This window comes from Mesoplodon mirus (assembly GCF_964341445.2).
Source record: "Mesoplodon mirus genome assembly, chromosome: 4".
Classification (NCBI taxonomy): domain Eukaryota; kingdom Metazoa; phylum Chordata; class Mammalia; order Artiodactyla; family Ziphiidae; genus Mesoplodon; species Mesoplodon mirus.
Window position 1 is genome coordinate 43,672,231 of NC_138979.1, and position 24,353 is coordinate 43,696,583.

The 24,353-nt window shown below is 38.1% G+C and overlaps 1 protein-coding gene across 2 annotated transcripts; it reads right to left on the reverse strand.

The window, feature by feature from the left end:
• Window positions 1-5,110: 5,110 nt before the first annotated feature.
• On the reverse strand, window positions 5,111-23,643 carry ARPP19 (cAMP regulated phosphoprotein 19). 2 transcript variants are annotated; one of them, XM_082617081.1, is made up of 4 exons: window positions 23,584-23,643; window positions 23,277-23,331; window positions 13,178-13,300; window positions 5,111-9,233 (listed from the first exon to the last, which is right to left on the reverse strand). In XM_082617081.1, exons 2-4 carry the CDS (start codon window positions 23,319-23,321, stop codon window positions 9,063-9,065), a joined length of 339 nt encoding a protein of 112 aa, XP_082473207.1. In that variant the 5' UTR covers window positions 23,322-23,331; window positions 23,584-23,643; the 3' UTR covers window positions 5,111-9,062. The 2 variants fall into 2 exon arrangements, with proteins under 2 accessions (XP_082473207.1, XP_082473208.1); XM_082617082.1 differs by lacking the exon at window positions 23,584-23,643 and adding an exon at window positions 23,535-23,556.
• Between the last annotated feature and the right edge of the window lie 710 nt (window positions 23,644-24,353).

Below are 24,353 nucleotides of genomic sequence, written 5' to 3' on the forward strand. Positions count from 1 at the left end.
TGGGACAACAGTGGCCGCATCAAAGTCGGGCTCCTGGCTTTCAGTGGTTGGTGGCAGCAGTGGTAGCAGCAGCAGCATCCACATCAGGCCATTGCTGTAGCATGCTTCTGGGGTTGTTCCTAGATTTACTTCAAGACTGTTTCTCCAGCCTTTCTAACAGTTTTGTAAGTGACCTGATATCTTTCAGTGAACCCATTTTCGCCTAAATGAGCCAGTTATGAATTTGGCATTAAGAACCCTGACCATTATAGAGTGGTATATGGGATGAATGTGGTGAATGGGAATGGCTACATCTCAAGGGCATAGTTTCTTTCAGAAAATATTTATTGGGCACTTAAAACGGCCAGGCACTAGGCTAAGTGCTGGAGCAAAATAAGATAATTTTCCTGTAAGAGAGGATAAATGAAGTCAATTAGAATGTATTGTGATTAAGTGCTAAAACAGTGTTATATGGAAATGGTTATTGTGTCTCAGAAAATGGAACAATTAACATGACGTAGGGGAGGGGAATATTCAGTTTTCCCAAAGGTATGTTTGAATTCAGTTCTAAAATATAACTAGGAATGTATCAATAGATATCACGAACTAAGACAAAGCAAGCCACAGACTGGAGAAAGATGTTCGTGACACATAAAACTATCCATGAAATTTTTTTTTTCTTTTTTGCGGTACGCGGGCCTCTCACTGTTGTGGCCTCTCCCGCTGCAGAGCACAGGCTCCGGACGCGCAGGCTCAGCAACCATGGCTCACGGGCCCAGCCGCTCCGCGGCACATGGGATCTTCCCAGACCGGGGCACGAACCCACGTCCCCTGCATCGGCAGGCGGACTCTCAACCACTGCGCCACCAGGGTAGCCCCATGAAATTTTTTAAAAATAAAGAACTTCCACTTCTAAGGAAGATCCCACTTCTGGGGAATATGACATAAGACACTGGCAAAAGGCAATGGTTGCCATATATGCAATCTAGAAAATAATGGATTCAGTTCAGGAGAGCAGCTAAGTCCCAAGATGACGACTGTGCATTAGGATAAGGAATCAACAAGTTCAGACTGAAGCAAGGAGACCTGCCTACAGGGGAGTTTTCTGGAGTAAAAGGATGAGTCTATAGACTACTCGATGTGATGGGAGGCATTAAAATAATTGTGGTTATGATAGAGGCCAAAAGGATGAAGAGAAAAAATAATTAGAAACACCAAGAAAAACAAAAAGCGATTTAAAAAAATGAAATCATAGTATACACTGTGATCTGCAGTGAACTATATCAACCTATAAAGCTAAGAGGACTATTAATAATGATTATAAAATAGAATGCAAGTGTTATCAACCTTAAGGTAAGAACACAGATGGCAAAGGCCAAGAGAAGGGAGGAGAGTCAAAAGGAAGGATGGTGGTGTTAATATTGTCATCTTACACACTAGAGAGACAAGAAATACTGTTGACAGCCAATGGGATAAGAAATAATGGTGAAAATATATTATTAGACATTGTAAAGGAAGCCTATAGAGGAATCAAAAGTAATGATATGATCCTAGAAAGAGGGTGGGAGGGAAAGGAGGTAGGAAATGTAAGCTTAATCCTCATTTATCAGTCTTGAAAACTATTAATTTATGTTTAAAATTAAGAAATTAAGAAACAGTGGTATAAACATACTATTGAGAGGCATGGAGGCAACTACCAGAAGAAACACAAAACAGCTTGAGTGTCTCCAGTGGTAGAGGAGCTAAACTTGGTGGTAGAGGCATATTTTGTGATTCTTAGCTTTTCACCATGTCCTTCTGTACTACTTGACTTTAGAATCATTACAAGCATACTTTTTTACCTTTTAAAAATTGAAGAGGAGCAGGAAAAGAAATCTAATAATTTAATTTAGAACCAGGTTTTGGTTCTACCATTCTTTTCCACATTTTTACCCCAACGACTGATGCCCCACAGAAGGCATTTGCTCCATTCAGTTCTCCTTAAAAAATTTTAAAATTTAATTTTAAAAAAAGTTTTGAATTCAAACAATGATCCCAACGAAACCACTTTTAAATTTCTAGATCCTTTCTGGATCTGTTAAGTACATACATGCTTTTACAAAGCTATAAAGAGTCCCTGGGTCTCAAAGCTCTACCCTCTTCTCTTCATACCCTCCAGGAAAATGACCTCAACCCCCCTCTCTTACAAGTAGGACTAAGGTCATTCAGTGACCACTCTCCTCTAGTATCCCTTTCCCCCACCTGCACTCTAGTCATTCATCCTCTGTGTGGAAGACATGCCAAGGCTAATCTCCTCACGCATGCTCTCAACCCCAGCTCTTGCCCTCTTGCCTCTTCTATATGTTTGGTTTTTCTCCCATGCTTTTGTTTTGCCTATCTATAACCAAACTCAAATCTTTCCTACATTTAAAAGCAAAGCCAAAGACTGTATCTTCTTTTATGTACCTCAGAAATTCTCAAAAAATCACATCCTCTCCACTAACTCACCTTTAATCACTTATTGTTCCTTTTCTGTCCCTCTGTCCCAGGCCCATGCACACCTCTACGGAAACTGCTCTCTCCAAATGATCAGTGATACCAATTTCCAGTGGCCTTTTCTCAGGTCCCACTCTTCCTCATTCTGCTGCACTCTACTCTGTAGACGACCATCCTCTTATTGAAATTTTTCCTCCCTTTGCTTCTGTAGAACCAATCTCCCATGGGAATGTGAATATACTGCAAACAGTTGGCAATATTGTAACAGAATATACCCAGGATATTCTACTGAAGAAGTGAAAGGTTTGTGTTCTGTAACTTGTTAAGTGTGGCATGACAGAAAGCTGCGCACTGGTGTGTCTGCTTCTGATCTTTGTCTTAAAAATATGGCTGCTCTATAATGATCATTTTTGCAGTAACTCAAGCAACTGGCACCTTACATCTATAGACAAAGTCATTAGGAATGTTAGCTTGTATAGTTGCAGGAAAGTGAGAGTCTACCAGACACTAATCAGCCCAAGTTATTGGTAATGGGGCAATAAAGAGCCTCAGAAACCAGATGCATAATGTTTGCAAGGTTGTGATTACAAGCAAGAGTAGAGAAGCAGTGAACATTTAATACATCCTTGCCATGGAAAATCAGGCGCACCAATTTCAGTGATGTGAGGTTTATGAGAGCAAAGCTCTTTGACATTTCTCCTCATGCTGAGAAACAGAGTATAAAGGCCTACTGCAATGAAGGAAAGGTTAGACATGACTGAGATGGAGAATCATCATCTCTCTGCATCCATAACCTTAATCTGGTTTCTCACTTAATTTCCAACCCAATATTCCAATTCCATTTCACTTTATTCATTCAAAAAGCATGTAGTATGTATAAGCTGTTTCTAGGTGCTAGGGATGCAATAACGAATTAGACTTCACCTAAGGAAGTTAAATTTGATCCGAGATCAGAATGAAAAAGAGCTAGCCAAACTATGGAACAGGGGAGGGCTTTCCTGGGTGGCGCGGTGGTTGAGAGTCCGTCTGCTGATGCAGGGGAAACGGGTTCGTGCCCCAGTCTGGGGGCACATGCCGCGGAGCGGCTGGGCCCGTGAGCCACGGCCGCTGGGCCTGTGCGTCCGGAGCCTGTGCTCCGCAACGGGAGAGGCCACAACAGTGAGAGGCCCACATACCACAAAAAAAAAAAAAAAAAAAAAAAAACCAGGGGAAGTGTTTAATGGAAAAGAAACATGTTCAACAGGGGCAAAAGGATCTTGGATGTATGATTTCAGAACGGAAATGGGATGGGGCAGTGGGAATGGGTGGGACTGCAGCACGCACAAGGGAGCAGGAGTAGAAAGTTATGTGTTAGGGCTTCCCTGGTGGCGCAGTGGTTGAGAGTCCGCCTGCCGATGCACGGGACACGGGTTCGTGCCCCGGTCCAGGAAGATCCCAAATGCTGTGGAGTGGCTGGGCCTGTGAGCCATGGCCGCTGAGCCTGTGCGTCCGGAGCCTGTGCTCTGCAACGGGAGAGGCCACAACAGTGAGAGGCCCGTGTACTGCAAAAAAAAAAAAAAAAAAAAAAGAAAGTTATGTGTTAGAACTACAGCAGTTGTCCAGGTAAGAAATAGTGGCTTTGGGTATGGTGCCAGCAGGGAAGAGAAATGGACAAATTCAGTGTATTTTGGTGGGTGTTGGTCACAGCCTCTGAGGAATAAAGGATACGTTGGCTCGAGTACTCAAGTGGGCAAGTGCACAGAGGTGTATTTACTGAGTTGAAGGCTGCAGGAAAGGACAGTGTTATGCAGGAAAATCAAGTTCCTTCGCATGCCCTGATCTCCAACCAAACTTCCTTATACAGAGCCACATTTTCCCAATTCCTTGCCTATTTGAAAATAACAGCCCTCCACCTAAAATGCTTCTTTCTCCCTTTCCCTCCACCAATGCCTACAGCAGCCCATCTCTCAAAACTATCTCTAAAATTTCCCTAACTTACCACTCATCCCACTTATCCCCTAAATTTAATAATGCATTCCTCTAGACTTCCTGGAACTTTATTATTTCTATTTCTCTTAAGGAATGTAATACTTCCACCTTGCATTAAGTTTTATCTATCCATCTATCTAAATGTGCACACACACATACAGTTGACCCTTAAACAACACAGGTTTGAGTTGTGTGGGGCCACTTATAGGTCCACACAATACACACTACAATATTATACGATCTGTGATTGGTTGAATCCGTGGATGCAGAACCACGGATAAGGGGGGCAGACTGTAAGTTATACACAAATTTTCAACTGCGCCCAGGGTTGGCACCCCTAACCCCCCATATTGTTCAAGGGTCAACTGTATGTATATAAAATTTCTCAGAATGTCTCATCCATCTTTCTATTTCTGACAGTATTGTACTAGAGTGTTTTATACCTGAGATGGAAAAGACTCACAATCTGCAAACATTTCATGTTACTTAAATTACAAAGCCTTTACAAATATAAGTTAGGCTGCTAGGACCTCATAAACAAACACTATCTAAATTAAAACAAAATTTAAGACTACAATAGTTAAATTCTTTCTGCATATCGTAGTAGCTGAAATCTAAAGGGATCAACTTCAGAAAACACACTGAAAAACAATATAACACTTAAATGAGACAAAAACTGCAAATCAAATCAATAGAAATTAAGTAGATCAATTTATTATTGTGTATTTCACAAGTATAATTTTGGAAGGGCTATTTAACAAATTTCAGCATTAACTGCCAACTCTATAGACATGTTCAACAAAAAAGGCATTTACTCTTGGCCCTTTTAATAGAGGCAAGTGTCCTACTACTGCATCACAAATAAAAGATGCAGTAACAGATTTGAGGGTATATTAAAGAAATTAGATTTTTCTTTCAAATGCTGTTTAGTTGATAAATAACAATACAAACATAATTAATGGCTGTCATGACCATCAGTGATTTCCAGAATAAAACCCATAGGCCTACCTACTTTAAAAGGCAGAAACTAGTAAAACAGTATTAAAAATCAGTATTTTTATCCTTAGATTAACAATCCCAGAATGAGGCTTCTTTGATCCCAATTTTACAAGGTATGGTGTGATGTCAGGGGGAGAAGGGATATGGGGGAAGACTGGCAGTGCATGCTGAATTGCAGAGTTGGGAAGGTGGCTCAAACCTGTCATTATCCAGGTGAGGACAGTGTTTTAGAAAATTTTAAATGGGTCCTTAATTGTGTTATATTGGGAAGGGTATTAAAGGATTGATCATTCATCAGTCCTAAATACCATTTAATAGATGCTATCAGGAGGCTTAAGAAATAAGCAGGGATGGGAGGGGGGAGAAGTGAAGTAAAATGAGGCAAAAAAGGAAAATGAAAAATGGAAGAAATGTGTCTGAATGTTGGGGAATGTAAAAAGGCCACCACAGAAACTGCTTAAGTTGCCACTCAGACATGCTCTTCCTATTGGATACCTGCCCCTGGATCACCAAACACCAAGTTTAGAGCACAATTCAAGTAGATATCATATTTCAGCACTGATAAAACTTCACTAATTTGGATTGAGAAAGAATACATGTCTGATTTAGTAAAAAGTATCAATAAACATTCAGAGGTACAGTTTTGTTACATCAAGTAAAAACAGCAACAAATTCCAAGTGAAGTAACAACAAGTATAGGGCTTGATGAATAGTTAAGACTTATTTTTAGGTGAGCAGCAAAGGAATACTGAATAACTTGTAAATAGACTGCAAAAATGCTCCTTTCAGTTCCTCAAAACAATCCAACAGTCCTTACTATCCCAACATGCCAATAATTGTTTTAATCAGATGTAGCCTTTAAAAATGAAATGTTTCTCAGAACTGTATTATCAAATAGGAGCTACTGGACATAAAACAGGTAATTGAGTTCAGACATTAGCTAGTTTTCATGAAGTATTTATCTCCAACTTGTTTACTCCAACATTCATTTATAATAAGAAGGACAATGATTAAAATTGGCCATTTCTCAAACCACAATTCTGAAACCACAGAAATGTTTAAGCCCATCTTGGTCAAAAATCTTCATTCAAGCGATGGTGAAACAGCCTGCAAATATGTCTTCAATAAACTGAGCCTTGAAGCAGAACAAAAACACAAAAATGTAAAACCTCTATCCCAAGCACCAATAATGGAGGCTAAGCAATTATACCTACAAGTCCTAAATGACAGGTCTTTTCTGATGGAAAATCCTGAGATTTCTATCACTGTGACTTTACAGAAGGCAGGTTGGTTTAATGAGGAAATTTATTAATAAAAAGACAATCAACAATATTTTATTTTGGGCACTTACTCAGTATTTCACAGATCCTCAACAAGTTTTGAGGTAGGTTAATATTAGCATTGTATTTTACAAATGAAAACTCAGGCAGAGATTACATCACTTGTCGCAAACCATAGCAGGAGTCCTACCATAATCAGTAACATGGTCTGATCTTTGAGATTAATCTCTGATGTGTGTGTGAATTTAATGGTGATAGCTTGCAAATAGTCATAAAAACAAAACAAAACCACTAGGTATTCTACTTTGGGGTATTTTGTAATTCTTAAATAATCCTACAATGATTATACACACTTTGGAATAACCTACTTACTCCCATTAGAAATCTATTTATATGTAACTAATCCTTATAATAACAAATTAACACATTATCGATTTTGTTGTTTTCTGCCTTTTGGGGTGGGTGAAGCACAAAGATAATCAGCAAGTTTTCCTCAGAGAGCTAAGCAGCCTTTAAGTGCAGGTACTATGCTCAAGGCACCATCTATGGTGATTTGAGGTCATAGGAAAGCAGGTATACAAATGGAGCCAAGATCCAGAAAAGATGCCTGGATCCAAAAGAGGGGGAGGCCCTGCACAAGTAAAAGATGAAGAAAAATATACTATCATCTCAGGCTACATATCCTCAGCATCATGGGAAGAGCTCCTAAAAGACCAGTAAATTTGTCCCAGTAAAGTCTGTTAATTAAAGTTCTTACTAACTAGATAAACCACAAGTATTATATTTTATTAAAGTGACATCTATAGAAACAAAATATCTAAGTATTTAATATGAATATGTTCCACCTATCATGTAAATTCCTCTAATTGTCACAAGCCTAATTCACCTAGCTCATTATAATTACTTAAAATTCAGCTCATCCTGACTAGGTTCCTGGGCCAATCTTCTCAAATATTTGTTTCATTATAAATTTCCTTTTATTTAAACAACTGTCAATTCTTAACAATACAGGATTAAGAGTGGTTAATTAACAACTGAGAAATTATAAGGAAAATATCATTATTGTGTTAGAATATACAGCATTCAACAGAGCAAATTTCAAGAGTAAAGATATAGACACCTATGTTTCTGAAGAGACTGAACAGCACAGCCCAACACAATTTGAGTCAAAGAAGCAAGAAAAAAAGAAGGGAGGGGCCACAGGAGGCAAAGTATTTTATTCTAGTGTCCCCAAAATTGACTGTGGAAGTAAAAAGTTTCTACATTAAAAAAGTTTATATAAATTACATGAATTGTGATTTTCATAAAAGTCAAAATGAAATGTTCTGCATAGGACAAAAGATATGCCTAAGCAACATATCATATTTGCACAAGGCCACTGAGTCATGGATATGAGGAACAAATGAAAAAGCTTAAGTCTATGGCAGACTGAGCAAAGATTTCAGTTTGGTATTCTATAACCCCAAGACTGTAAACTACTCTTACTATGCAAAAGCTCTAATGACACACGGGGTTTTGTGTAGGAACTCTTGTGCTTCTGGTTGGCACATCATCTACTCTTTAATATGTGAAATTAATACAGACAGTTGTGAGAGGTTGTGCAAAACTACTGTATTTACAAAAATGGCACAAAAGTGAATTCAACAGTCGATGCACATGCACACTTCATTCACATCTTCAACAACAAAAGGTATTCTAACACTACAGAACTGAATAAGAATACTAGCTTCAACAGCAGCTGTTAAGCACTAGAGTCACATAAGTTACACCAGAATGGGCAAATATTGCCCAAGTAAAATTCTATTGTTAAAGCTGAAACAGATTTAAGGCCATTCAAGTTCAAGGACAGGATACAAATCTTTTGAAGCCCCATCTATTTGTGTTTGAAATATGTGACCTTTCTTCTAATTGAAATATGTGACCTTCTAACTTGTGGTCTTAAACTTCTGTTTTACAAAATCCAAAAGGAAAATACAGAAGAAATCAATACAATAGAGGTTACATTAAATAAGAGTAACATACAAAGCTATAATTAAGATGAATTAAAGAAAGCCAAAACATTAAAATTGTAAAACTTGCTTGTTACTTGTTGGAACCAGCCCTACACTAGGAGTTAGGTAATATATACAATTATCTTCAAGTAGATTACTTTACATTGCTCTAACATGTTCTTTTCATCAGTGCACTGTTAAACTAATCAAAACTCTACACATGTATATTCCCTTACACACACACTACCACTACCTGCAAAGCCATAACTCTCAAATGACTTAGTGAGTGAAAGGAAATAAAAAGTGGAGAAGTAACATATTAAGGAGAAATAGAGGGAATTAGAAGATTCATGCAGTTCAGCTCTTTTAATCAGCCAGCCAGCTTGCTAGCAACAAGAGATGGTTTCCGTTGAGGAAGGTCCTGTGGAGTAGGAATGTGGTCACCAGTGACTTCTGTCTTATCCGGAGCTGCAGTAGGAAGTTGCTTGTTCTTCATTTTCGCTTTAGCCATGTTGTAATCCCCAGAATCAAAATATTTTTGCTACAAGAAAAAAAAAATTCAGACTAGAGTTTAAAAAGCTTTCATATGCAATTACACTGGTTTAAGATATAGATGTGACCCTGTGCTGTCAAAATAAAATAAACCTAATAGTTTTTAAACAAAAACATCAACTACACGAAATAGCTATGACTCTATAGTGAGTTCTATCACAAGTCAACAGCTGAGAAGTCAGGCAAGAATCCTTTCTTCAGGCTTACTTATATCATTCTAGTTCCAGTATGGAACCCTCAATATTGACATAAACTTCCATATCAATCTATCTGGGAGCTAATAGCCATGGACTTAAAGAGTGGGACACAAGCCTTTCACTTACTAATGGAAAAACCAGCATGAATTTCTTGTTTAAATGATTTTGAAAATAAAAACACACAATCCACCAACTTGCATTTGGGATGTCACCCATCTCCAATCAAGTTTACAATTATTAAAACTATTATTTATAGTTGCTGGTACTCTGTCATCTAAGATGAACTTTTCTGTAAGGATTTAGACCATTTATTTGAATTAGAGCAGTTCACTAACATAAAAATTAAGGTTAAAATATAAATGCTAGGGTAATAGAAGAAATGAACTCATTAGAAATTAATTATCACTTAAAATACACATCCCTATCCTATACCACCATTTTTCACCTAAGACACTAGGTACAACAATCACTCTTATTAGTTGGAGAGATGGGATGTGGTAACAACCACACCATTTATCACTGAAATAGAAATTGTGGAGCTAAAGATCAACCTTAATATAGATAATCTACACGAGTTAGTCTGTTCCAAGGTTAAAACAGATGAATCTGCCTGGGTTCTGACTTTCACCTATCATGTTTAGCCCACCTTTACTGAGTGCCTGCAATACTACACGAGGCACTGTGTGAATCATGAAGAGAGATACAAAAATGGACAACAGCCAAGTAAATCCACTGTTACAGTTTTAAATACATGAGGTGCTATGGTTACTCAAAGGAGGGGAACCTAACCTTTGCCTACAGCATAGACAAGAATCCAGATACGAGGTGAGGGCTTGGACAAAGGATGAAGGGGGGAAATATAAATATTATCTTTGAGACTTCAGGGGTAACTCAAGTGGTAAATCAAGGAGCTAGGAACTCACAGCTTAGTTTAAGATTGCTGAATGGCCTGAAAAAAACGTCTCACCGGCTGCCTCCCTCCAGTGCCTATTCTTTTATAAGCATCTGGCCTTAGGCCAGAGTCTAAAGTTAGAAATTGCTTTTCATGTGTCACTACACATAGAGTAGAAACTTGGACCAGGCCTTTCTAAGACTTCATTTCTGCATGTTTTAAAATAAGTGTATGCATGAAGCTTCATTTCTGAAGCTTCAAGTGTATTCATGAAGCTGCATGCAGCTTCATTTCTGCATGTTTTAAAATAAGTGTAGTGAAAAAAAACCTCAGAACTTCTGATGTACTATATTATATTAGAGAGCTACTACTGAAGTTTAGTAGCCTCTAAAAGAGAAAGCAGACTGCCAAATTTCTTAGAGTCAAAAGCACAAAATGAGAACTTTAACACATAGTGCAAATTTTAGGCAGATTTTCCCCAATGTAATAAAGTCTGTTTCTAATGTTACCTATTTTATAGTAACCAAAGGTTCATCACAAGGGGATCACACTTAACTGTAGATTAGGCTACTTTGCTTGAGGAAAAGGAATTAAATTTATTTAGTGTGGTGAGAGAAAAACTAAACTCAATGCTTAATAATTATAACTGCTCTAGGTAGAGGAATGAACTAGATCAGTGTTTCTCATATTGGAAGAGATACAGTTCAAGAAGGCAATATTACTTGTCTTTAACAATTTTTAAATTTTGTGCAAGTGAAAATTTTTAAAATTAACATATTCTGTACCATCTAGATGACACTCTTATAAGAGCCTTTTCCCACTTCAATTTAAGGGCCACACTTACATCCATATTTATAATTGCATTGACACTAATGGATCACCAAAGCGACAGTATTTACTTTTAAGGTCATGTTTCTTAAAACTGGATCCTGTTTTCTTGGGACTTTACAAACTCCACAAATATGAAAAAACATGGGCCAGACTGCTGCTTGATATCCCTCACACGTCATATTGTTAAAAGCCTAAAAATAGGTATCCGAATAAATAACATTAACGAGTACAATAAAACAGAAAGGGACCTAAAATAAATGATATCTAACCAACCCTCTCAAATGAACAAGTAACTGTTTAAAAATACTAAGATAACTTGCCAGTTTGCTATTACGACAGAGGAAAACTAAAACCCTGTGATCCAGACATTTTTTAAAAAACAAAAGTCTTTTAACATAGTAAGAAATTATATAGTTGAATATAACACTTCATTTCCCTAATATAAAAGTGTTTATTCACTGACATTTTGGTAAAATACAGAATCATTCAAGAGCTCCCTTCTCAAATTCTATATAAATTTCTTGATTCAAGTGGCATTTTCTTATTGACAACTATTTACATCTATAACACCAATGCCAAGACACAATGTATATAAATTCTAACTTGAAGATACTTAAAAAGTCATAAATCGTTGAAGCTAGAGAAAAATGACAAAGTCAACAGCCCAAATGTTGGAGGAAAGGCTGCTAGCATAAGTTATACTGAAGATTAGCAAAGGAAAAAAAGTTTCCTAAACACTAATAGTCAAATCCCAAATCCAAATAATAATAATCAAAGAAAATTACATAATTTCATACTAAAACCACATCTGATGGGATGATTTCAAAATGAGACTTGGTACAGATACATTTTACACAGAATGCAGAACATGTTTCTCAATGCTGCTTTTTTCTATTTATGCCCTATATTATGGCCTTTTCTTTTTAAATGACCACATAATGTTCTACTTTGTTGACTTATCACAATTTATTTACTATATCTCTGCTGTTGAATAGTGATGCTGCTTTTTATTATAGTTAAAGCTACAAAGAAATAATTGTTCTAATTTATACTCCATTGATTTCTATCCTGGATAAACATTTTTTTTCTGTGTTTCATAACAGTATTTCCTCTGCTAAAATCCTTTATCTAGGGCACCTTAATGTTTTCCTTGTGTATTTGAAAAACCATTTTATGTATTACAAATATTAACTAACATTTTTATAATAATTTCCCCACCATATTACTTTTCATGGAACAAGGATTTTATTTTTATGTTTTGGTATAATCCTTCTTTGTCATTCTATTATTTCAAAGCTGTGAATGTCATTCTTTCATGCTATATAAAAACACCATTCTATATTTTGCCACTTTTAAAAGTAATCTGTTAAACTAAAATTAATGTTAAAATATTCTTTTGGTAGAAAGACAATTAGTGTATGACATCACTTATATGTGGAATCTAAAATCATCAAACTCATAGAAAACAGAGAAGAACAGTGGTTGCCAGGGGCTGAGTGGTGGGGGAAATGGGGAGATGCTGGTGAATGGGTGCAAACTTTCAATTATAAGATGCGTAAGTTCCAGGGATCTAATAAATGGACAACATGGTGTTAACTACAGTTAACAATATTGGATTGTATATTTGGAAGTTGCTATGAGAGTCAAGCTTTAATGTTCTCACCATAACAAGAAGAAAATGGTAATTATGTGAGGTAAAAGATGTGTTAGCTAACCTTATTATGGTAAGCATTTAGCAATATGTACATGTATCAAATCATCACACTGTACACCTTAAAGTTACATAATATTTTACGTCAGTTATAACTCAATAAAGCTGAAAAAAATATTCCCTTGCAATTTGGTTTATTTGAGAAAATAATTCACATATAACTATAGCCAACATATATACTTATCAATGCACACACATCTGGTGGTAAAGAGCTATAAACACAGACACCCATTTCACAATCTCTTTCGGCACACTGAGTTCACAGGACTTAAACATGTGAAGATTTACACATGAGAACTTACCCCCTTCTGCAATCGTTTCCTTAAAAAATCTGAACCTCCAGGCTTTTGTCCCAGATGAGGATACCTTGCTTTTAATTTTGCTTCTTCAGCTTTCTCTGGACTAGTCACTTTGTCTTCCATTTCCTGAAATAATTTTAAATAAATTACTTCTCTATTACAATTCAGATATTTTAGATAATTCCACCTTTTAAATATCTGGATTCTGACTTTAGTTGTCAAATACCAAATAATGCAGCAACAGACTAAGAAATCAAGCACAGAGGCTTTTAAAACATCTCTGTCTTGTTTTTCAAATGATCCATGTGACAGCTCTATTATAGCTGTGATGCATGTATAACACCCCACACACTGGATAAAAATATCAAGATAGCTCAGCTCTGAAGTCTTGCTTGCCATTACTTTCCAGTCATGTATAATACATTTATAGTTAGTCACCTTCTATGGAACTCATCAGCTCTTTGCCCATATTTAGAGAACCATCTTAATACTGTTAAAATAAAAAAGAGCTTTTTGACCTCCTGTTTATTCAAAATCATATTTAATTGAAAGCTCTGAGAATCTTTAATAGAAATTAACAGCAGCTTACTTACCATCAGATTTTCCTTGAATAATGCAGAAGACCTTGTTATTTTTAAAGGAGAGAAACATCATCTCTGTCAATCTTTACATCTGTATATTTTATTGCCTAATTTCTACCCATATTTAATGGCACAGTTTTCATGCCAAAGATCCCATCTTCAATGCATCAAAAATATGTTTTCTGACCAAGGACTATCAATATCTTAAGCCTATTCACTTTTAACACCAGTCTTGATATAGCTTACTTTCTTCCATATATATATATATATATAGAGGCTGTGCCACACGGCACGTGGGATCTTAGTTCCCCAACCAGGGATGGAACCTGTGCCCCCTGCAGTGGAAGTGGGGAGTCTTAACCACTGGACTGCAGGGAAGTCCCCAAGAGTAATATTTCATAGGGAAGCAGTGTTTACCACTTCATGGCAAGGAATGCAGAAGAATGAACGAATCAAGAAAAATAGAGCTGCCTTGATAGGGGAGGCTGGGCAATGGCAAGGCACACTTTTTAGCTAATGGACTCATTTCTGCACACCAGCTCAGCAAAATTACACACCTCTGCATATCTTGATTCTTCCAGGTTATTTATGCATAGTCAAAAAGCAGAAATGTTATCCATAAATGCCAAGCCTACTGTTCTTACACAGCAGCAAGTAATCATTTATTAATCTAGGAACTCAAGAAACTTCATATAATTTTTGCATATATCTTCCTCAAAAGTATTTTCATACATGTTTTATAATCAGCTTTATTCACCTTATAGATTGTCAATATTTTTTTTCCATCTTCAAAAGCTTCCTCATGTGTTGTTACCTCTTCTCATTTTTAGTCTTAGAGGATTTTGAGAATAAAGCTGCTGCTGCTGTCAAATATACCCTTTCTATGGGGCTTCTTTTATGTGTATGCTTCCTCCTGCTTCAAGTGTTCTACTCTCTTCTTATGCTGCAGTTTCATGCATCTACATATTTTGATTTTCATTCTTTTTACAGTGGTTGCATCATTCACTTGATGTACAAAAAATTCAACTATGTGTGCCCAGCCAGAGATAGAGACTCTAAATAGTATCGGTGATTCTGCCAGTCATTCCATGCAAAAAGGGTAGCTCAAGTGTGAGGTGTATGACGCAACCCCGCGTTCCCAGGAGAGTCTCAATCCCAGAGAGTATGTCTCTTTCAGAGTGTAAGTGTATCAACATACTGTTTATCATTCCAGTGTTTAAAAACTCAGCCCCTGTAACAGGAATCAACTACCTCAGCTGGCAATCAACTGAAGAACCAGCTCGGCCATCTGTTCAAACACTAGACAAAAAAGTGACTACCACTTGACCTACTGAGAATTGATGGGGCAGTCTCTAATGTGATCATGACTTCACTGGGTTTTTCAAGGGTGATTTCAGTTATATGTGATTTTTTGCCTTACTAACTTTAGAACCTAACCCCTATACAAGATATGACTACATTGTATTAATCAGATAAGCTGGAGAAATAATATAAATTTAAGGTTCCCAGTTTAGTATAAGAGAGTGCGCTGGGTCACCACAGAGGCTTCACTTCGCTACTACAGCCCCGGGTATCCACAGTGGTTAATTTATAAGTGGACTTGGGAGGGACCTACTCTTGGGTTCCACTATACGATTGTTTTTTTAAATTGGTTGACGTTAAATTTGGACACTGGTTGAAAAGGACTCCAGCCCGATTATAGCCTTTCGGTCCCAGCACCTTCAAATTAAAGGATGTTAACAGAGTCCTACATTTCCACTAAAAACTTCCAGCTTTCTTAGGCTTGGGAAATGAGAGCGCTCTACTTCTTTGTTTGATTTGAATGATCAGTTCTCTGTATCTAAGAAAGATTCCTTAAAATTTCTAGCATGGGGTAGCAACTTTCCCTAGTTTCCAGCGTTTCTGCAGATTTCCCCATTTTATATACGAGGGAAAAAAAGTTGTGCACAATATGCCATCTTATCTGGCACTCCTCTATTTTCTTAATAAGGAACACATTTATGTATATATTTACATATAATATTCAACTAAATGAAACAGTTTAATTAAATTGAAACAGTTTACTATCGAAAAATATTTTGGGCAAAACAGAACCTACAGCTGAAAATATTTAGATTTACAATAAATTTGTAATATGTCCTAGAAAAACAAACCAATTCTTGGACTTCCTGGCCAAATACATAGCACAATGGCAAGTCCCTGCTAGGTGTAACTTTGCAGTTGGATTCAGGATTTCAGCTACATTTAACACCAAAAGGGTGGAAAATATGACCTAAGCTACATTTTTTAAATGTAGTCAGTACCATCAAGACACATACAAAACTTTTAATGGATCATACAGAAACATTCTTAAACCTTTTGCAGATGTATACAGTTCTAGGGCTTATTGATAAGCAAGTTCAAATGCCTGGGTGTTCACCAATGATCTGACGCAGGTACAGTTTGCTTGTGGAGTATTAATAACACGTCAGGTGGTGGACTGTGTCTATGGGCATTCAGCCCACACTTACCCTTCTCTAAACACTCCTCTGAATCACTACAGTTAGAATAAGGCTGAAAGCACATTTCTCAGACTGAATTCCTATAAGGTTCTGCCAATGGTACCTACAACAGATTAAAAGGCATGGGAAAAAGAATCCATTTTATTCCTGGTGATGCCACACAATGTGCAGACAGCAGTAGCTCGCTCCTGTGTGTTCCTGCAGAAGGGCATCAAGCTCATGATTAGGGTCTACTGTAGCAGCTACATGAGATGGGGCAGAGGATGCTGGGCTCAGAATAGTGCTCACTCTTGCAGGGTCAAAGGTTTTTTTTGCAATCCCTCACCTCTGGAAACATCATCTCCCCCTTTTTGCTACTCTATCCTTTCAAATAATTTGTAACCTAACCCCCTAAATCATATCCCTTTCTGTCTGAAATACACAAATTGATTTCTATTCTCCAGAGCAGGACATTAACTGACAAAATCAGGTAAAATAAGTAATTTACTGAAATAGTTCCTAGAAAGTACTTGTGTAATTTAAAAGAAAGGAGATAATATGTATAGCAGTATGTATATATGTAAACTGCCAATTAAAATTAAAGGAATAAACTGTTGTATAACTTTTGCTAGAACTATTACAAATAAAAAGAGATCACCTCACCTCCAGGATGGTCCTGGCAGGATTTTGGGTGACTGGGGTGGACATAGGGCTAAGAGGGAGGAATGACCTGACAGTCTACTCCAGATGCCTGACTCTGGAGTTTGAAGAGGTCTTATGTTGTGAGAACTTCATTTCACAGTGATTTAAAATAAAAAGCTGCAATAGAAATTATTTTTTAAAAAGGCAATTTATCCCTACAGTCACATTAAAAAATGCAAAGAAGGACACAAAATTTGGTGTAATTGCATGTTTCTGGACATCCTTCAAAGGAATTCCTGAACATTTATTCCAGCTAGAATGAAAATACATCCCTCAAAAGGTCTGAGATAAAGAAGGAAAAAGCAAACAAAGAAATTGGTATGTATGTATGTATACTGAACAAGTCAATTTTCTAATTTTTTCCCCAGCTTTATTGAAATATAACTGACACATTCACTTTCCTAATTTTAATGTCTTAATATGTGAGGTTAAAAAAGGACAAAATAAAAATATACAACAGTTTTTTAAAGTTTAAGTGTTCTATGTTTCTGTCTCATTTACAAAAAGATTTATGATATTAATTTTACACTTTGCTTAGTTGAGGAGGCTTGATAAAATTTCAGAGGGAATCAATTTAATAATGAAATAAAGTATATAACTTCCAAACTAATAGTGGGGGTAAAATGGAAGAGAAAATCAGTCAACTGAAAAAAAAAGGGGGGGGGAGGAGGACAAGAAAGGAAAAAAAAAAAGACCAAAAAGCTTTATTAGGAATACAGAAGATCTAACGTTTATGCCTCTAATAAGAAAGCCTCAAAATATATAAATCAACAAAATTATAGGGAGCAACTGATAGGTCTATCAGCATAGGAGAGTTCAACAGACCTTCCTCATATTGGTAGGTGAAAAAGACAAAGTAGTCAACATACTTGATTTTAATTCTGCATCCAACAATTAGGAAATACATATTCTTCTCAAGGACAAATGGAAACACTGACTAAATATTAGGCCATAAAGCAATTCTTAACCATTTCCATCCAGGCCACAATCTATGACTGCAATTCAGAAGGTTAAAAGTCAATTATTTCAAACTGTATATATCCCTGCCATTTGGAAATTAAAGTACATTACTAAATAATTCATGGTTAAAAAAGGAATCATAGGAACAAAAAAATTACTTGGAACTCACTAATAATAAAAATTCTACACATACCAAATTTGTGGGATACAAGTGTCCCTTAAGGGCTTATATTAAAGAAAACTAAAACTCAATGAGCAATGCAACCAACTTGAGAAGTTAGACAAAGAACGGAAGCCAGAGAAAACAGGAGAAAATAAAAAGCAGAAATTAATGAAATAGAAAAGAAAGATATAATAGAAAGGATCAACAAAGACAGGAAATGACAAGCTTAACCAAGAAAGTATTTCTAAAAATTCAAATCTGGTTTTGAAACTTTACTCTCCAAGAGGCCTTTGTGTTACACAGAAATTTTACTACTTTTTAGAAATAGATGCTGGAATATTAGTGACTTCATTTAGCTAAGTGGTTTCTATGCTGATAATAGCTTTGGGAGGAGGGGGGAAAAAGCATCATTAGAATTCTGGAACTTTTACTCTAGGCTACAAACTAGGAAAGCAGAAATCCAGGATACTGCAACAGAGATGTATGCTTATGATGTACACAAAACAAAAACTTAAAAACAATATTTTAAGTGATAGTTATTCTCTTGGCAACAACATATGCCCCAAAATAATCTTCGTTGTATACTCTACAATTAGCACAGGGCCTAATATTTATTAACGTTAGGCACTTGCATTTTTGTGAATCATTCTATTGAAATACACTAGCTAAGCTTTCTGTAAGTAGGAGGACTATAAGGTATAAAAGCATATATATATATATATATATAAACATACATATATTCAAATAATTAAGGATTATTTTGTAGTCTGTCATGGAATTGATAGTAAGTTTGAATGATTAATACCACTTTTTGGTCTTCAGCAGGGAAGTTACACAACAACATCAGCAAATAAAAATCTGAACTCTCTAAGTAAATTCTCAATCTGCTCAGCAATATGTTCACTGATGCACTGATTGATGAATAAGATTAATGAAAGAGGGCTTCCCTGGTGGCGCAGTGGTTGGGAGTCCGCCTGCCGATGCAGGGGACACGGGTTCATGCCCCGGTCCGGGAAGATCCCACATGCCGCGGAGCGGCTGGGCCCGTGAGCCATGGTCGCTGAGCCTGCGCGTCCGGAGCCTGTGCTCCGCAACGGGAGAGGCCACAACAGTGAGAGGCCCACGTACCACAAAAAAAAAAAAAAAAAAAAAAAAGATTAATGAAAGCCAACAAATCCTTTGGTATAGTGTCAGGAAGGGACCAATACTGTTATCAACCTCTGTGGAAAAATTCTGTAGTTCTATTAAGTCCTTGCTGCTTGCCCAGTGCCTGGCATTTAATTGGTGTTCAATAAAAGTCTACTGAATGGGGGCTTCCCTGGTGGCGCAGTGGTTGAGAATCTGCCTGCTAATGCAGGGGACACGGGTTCGAGCCCTGGTCTGGGAAGATCCCACATGCCGCGGAGCAACTAGGCCCGTGAGCCACAGCTACTGAGCCTGCACGTCTGGAGCCTGTGCTCCGCAACGGGAGAGGCCGCAATAGTGAGAGGCCCAGGCACCGCGATGAAGAGTGGCCCCCGCTTGCCACAACTAGAGAAAGCCCTCACACAGAAACGAAGACCCAACACAGCAAAAATAAATAAATTAATTAATAAACTCCTACCCCCAACAACGACAACAACAAAGTCTACTGACTGAACAAATACAATGTACTCCAAAACTGTTTTTTAAACGTTAAGAAACTTTCTAATCACGTGATAGTTTCACCATCAGCTTATCTTTGGAATATTTCATGTTTAGTAGACACTTACAAGTTCAGGAATAGAAGTTGTTAAGTATTAAAGTCTTGCACAAACAACAGGCAAGCCTAAACACTGTTGCTATCTCAGCAATTTACTATACAACAAATGAAAGAGCTTTTTTTTTTTTTTGAAAGACATTTTAAAACTTTTCTGAGGTTTACTTCTAGATTGTTAAGAATCAATGGTTGCACAACAAACCAGAGGAGCAGGTTGTGCTCCAAACTGAATATATCTTAAGCCTTTTGGTTACCAAAAGTACTGTCAAAACAGTCCCAGAAAAAGGCCAATATTAACCACGATTTTTTAAAAACTGGGAAAATGGGAAAGCAATTTATATCCACTCTTTACTGATGACATAATGAAGTAATTTAAACAGTAGTTCTCCTCCTCTTCCACCAGTCACAAAAGCACCAAGCATACCTTTTAAACTGACAAAAATATTTAAGTTGAGAGCTCTACTTGAGTTAGCCTTTCCCAAGACACCTTACTAACTTAATTTGATGAATCTTGTAATAAAATCTCTAGAAAACCTGTTTTCTAGAGAACCTGCTATTAAGATCTTTTCTAAAAAAAAGTTAAAAGCCATATATATGAAAAAATGCATATAAACATCCTTCTATTTCATCCAGATTTCTTAAGTGGTCTAAGCTGAGGTTTTTTATATCACCATGGTCTATCCCTCTCTTTTTTTAACCGCAGTACTAGTATCATCATTTGTATTGACATAATGCTTTGGCAATAGTTTCAACTGAAAAGTTTGGAGAAAAATTCATTCAACCAACATTTTCAGAACAATGCCAGGCACTATCCTAGGTGCCATGGGAGAAAAGATAAATAAAGGAGAGACCTGAGTTTAAGGTGCTCACAATGAAAAGAGAACTATGTGTTTTACGTCTCCACATGCCTCTTTTCACCCCCAGGATCAGACTGCATGCCTGTCTCAGCTAAGTGTTATTCAAAGTGGATGATGGATCCATGAGGTCTCTGCTAAAATAATGTTTACTTTTCACTTCAGTGATAATCTAAAGAAAAATATAAGCATATCCTAGGGCATCTGAATTGCCATCTTATATTTAAGCAGTACTATGGTACTTGGGTGTCTGAGCTTTCATTTACTACTCCATTTGTCCAAATAATGAGAAAACTACAGAGCTGAATTTAAAATGTAAATGATGTACCTAAGACTACAGTTAAATGACCATACAGCTTACTCTTAAAAAAGGGAGAACTAAGGGATCATATGGTCTAAGGGAGTGTTAACTTGCCAAACTCAAAAGGCTCCTGAACTTTAACAATTGCTACCATAGTCTCAATACACTGGAAATTCAGTTTCAGCAAACTACCATGCCACAGTGAATTAATAATTTAGAATGTTTTTGTCTGTATTTAGTTTGTTTTAGTTTTAGAATGGTGTAAGAGAGATAAGAGTTTATACTTATTTTTACGTTTGTAATATTTAATTAGTATCGCAATAAAAAATAGTGGCTTATACAGTTTTCTTCTCTTAACAAGGGTGCACATACTACTCAGATAGATAGTGACTTAGCTCTTACTCTATGCCAGGCTCATCTCTTTACCTTAGTTTTTCAGAAGCTGACGTACCATAAAACTATAAAGGTATTTTAGCTGAATACTTTGGCTTTAATTCAAAGGTAAATTGGGTACAAAAACAATAACCCAATTTTTTTAGGTCATCTAACTATTCTTCCAAATAGAAGACACAGGTGATTTGGCCCACAGGAACACAGAAGTGACTCTGCACATTTTCCTCATGTTTAGGGATGGTATCCATGCTACGGGCACTTAACATCTACAGCCAAACCTTAATTCAAGAAGGGACGTTATATTACTAACTCACACAGCAGCCCTAAAACCAAAGGACCTGAATTAAAATTTTAATGTAGACACAAAAAGAAAACATTGAAGATAACCTTAAACTTGTTAAGAGACATAAATATTAGGCTGTCCCAAGTGAAGCATTTACGATGCAGAAATCAACACTCCACGCTTTGGCAACATATTAACAAATCTCATAAAAGAAAATTACATAGCACATTATTGTGCTTCAGAAGTCAAAACTGAGGTTGATTTTAGTGTTTAGGACAAGCCAGCACAGACATGGGTTTGCTGTTTTATCTGGGTTCCTAAATCCTAAGCAATAATGAACACCAAGATAAATATTTTACAATAAATACATAATATTTAATATTACGATTATGACTGTAATCCTTAAATTATATATAGCATATATACTCTTTTTTTTGCCCCCAAGTTCGATTTTTAGCAAAGTGTGAAAAATACCCAACATAGTTTACATCGGAATATTCTCGAATAAGGTAGTGACTTGGCCTATTTACTGCTTTTTTCTCCAGTTACTTTACAAGTAATATCATAACAGAGCCATCCAATTCAGGGAAAGTTAATATGGTAAAGAACACATGGAATGGGTTTAGAACACTAATCAAATTTTCAGCCTGATTAGGAGCATGGTTATAACCTAAAGCAGAAGCCCTTACAAAATCCAAGTATTAGACCAAATCCTATTTATGACAATGCCCTCTGATTCTTTAAATAATTATGGTTATTTAGAAGCAAGCACTAGCCTAGACAAATATAAAGCCTTTATATCCATAATCTGAATAACACCGATCCGTGGCCTATTTCCCTACATCAGCAAGGTATTACAAGTGAGTTTACAAAATGTTCCCATGTTTCCACGAAAAACATGATCAAGTCAGCTGGCAAAAAAAAAATTTAAATTCCAACCTTTCGAGTTTTAGTCAAGCACCACAGGCGAATCCCACTGGCACACATTTCGGAGCACACGCTGCGCCAAAGCGGTAAGTTACCCACCACATTTAAGCCTCACAACAACTGTATACAGCAAGGATTATTATTCTTATTTTACAGATGAGAAAACTGAAGCTTGAACAGTTTAGTAACTGACCAAGGTTACCCGGCTAACAATGACTGGACCTGAAATTCCAACCCAGGTCTAAGTCACCGCCCCAACACGAGATACCGCCTTTAGAGTTAAGAACACGCAGACAATACAAGCAGTTAGACAGTTAGTTCTTCGAGGGAAAAATAAAGGTTCATGAGCCAAGTGCAGCCCACGGAAAAGCTCAGGCTCCACGCGTTAAGGACCAAGTCACGAGCTCTCGTGTACAGTTAAGTATTAAAGGAAACCCCGACACACCCAGGCGCTAAAGGAACGTTTCAGCCAGGACGCTGAGAACCTCCAACTCGCACCACGCCGGCGCTAACTACCCGAGCTCCTGCGGGCGGCCGGTTCCGGAGTGTCTGGCCTTGCCAGGTGAGGAGGAGCGGCACACCGGCTCTGCACCGGCGCCGGGCTGGCTCCGGCTGCGCCCCTCCGCCCGCGGTGGGACCAGGCCGCCGCCAGGCCTGGCCCCCGGCAGCGACGGCCCCGGGCCTTGCGGGCTCCCCGGCCCGCTCCGCGGGCACACTCACCTTCTGCTCCTCCGCGGAGGCTGCCTCGGGGACTTCCGCGGACATACTGCTCCCTCTGTGGACAAGACGCCGGGAAGAGAAGCAATTACCAGGTGGCCGAGGCCGCCCACCCGCCCGCCGCGCAGCCTCAAGCCCGCCCCGCTCCTCGAGCGCCCACCCGGGCCGTCTCTGCCCGCAAAAATGGCCGCCTCCTTATAACGACACGCAGCCCCGCCGCGCCCGGCGGGCGGCCACCACTGCGGCCCGCCGCCGACCCACCGCCCCTTCGGCCCGCCGCCCCTCCGCGCCGCGCCGCGCCCTCGCCTACCTTAGTCCGCTTCTCCCGCTCTGCGACGCCCAAGCACTTCCTTCTTTCCTTCAAAGGTCGCGGCTCGCGCTCACCTCACATCCGTCCGCCGAATGCTTCCTGGGAATTGTAGTTTATGAGTGGAGCCGCCTCTCCCCGCCCTTGCCTACCTAGTCTGGTCCCTTCGGTTCCAGGAGCGTTCCTATTTTCACTTTCCCAGGCTCACCTGGTTCCGCTCTCCTCCTGGCTCTCCGCGCTGCGGCCATACATACCTTCTTTTGGGCGCCCCATAGGTCTGTGCTCCACAACTCTCTCCCGACTCTGCTTCGCCTTCTTAACCCTATTTTTCACATCCTCAATCCAACGTCATCGCCTTGGGCTTTTACTGAGACCCTACTAGGTCAGATCCACCTCTTAAATGCTGTCACATCTCTGCATAGTTCGACAATGCACGCTTTATCATTAGACGGTATTTGTTGTGATTACTTTATTAATGTCACCTTTCCTGTTTAGATAAGCCACATCAGGGCAGGGACCTCGTCCATATTTGCTTATGTTTTGTTCCCAGAGCCCAGAAATTCCTAGATAGTTAATAAATATCTGATGAAGGAATTCAGCTTCTACTCATTTGTCAACTCCCAGGAGTCCACTCCCACAAATTTACTCAAACTGCTGGCACCAAACTCCTCCAATGATTTTTTTACATAAATTTATTTATTTTATTTATTTTATTTTTGGCTGCGTTGGGTCTTCATTGCTGCACACAGGCTTTCTCTAGTTGCAGTGAGCGG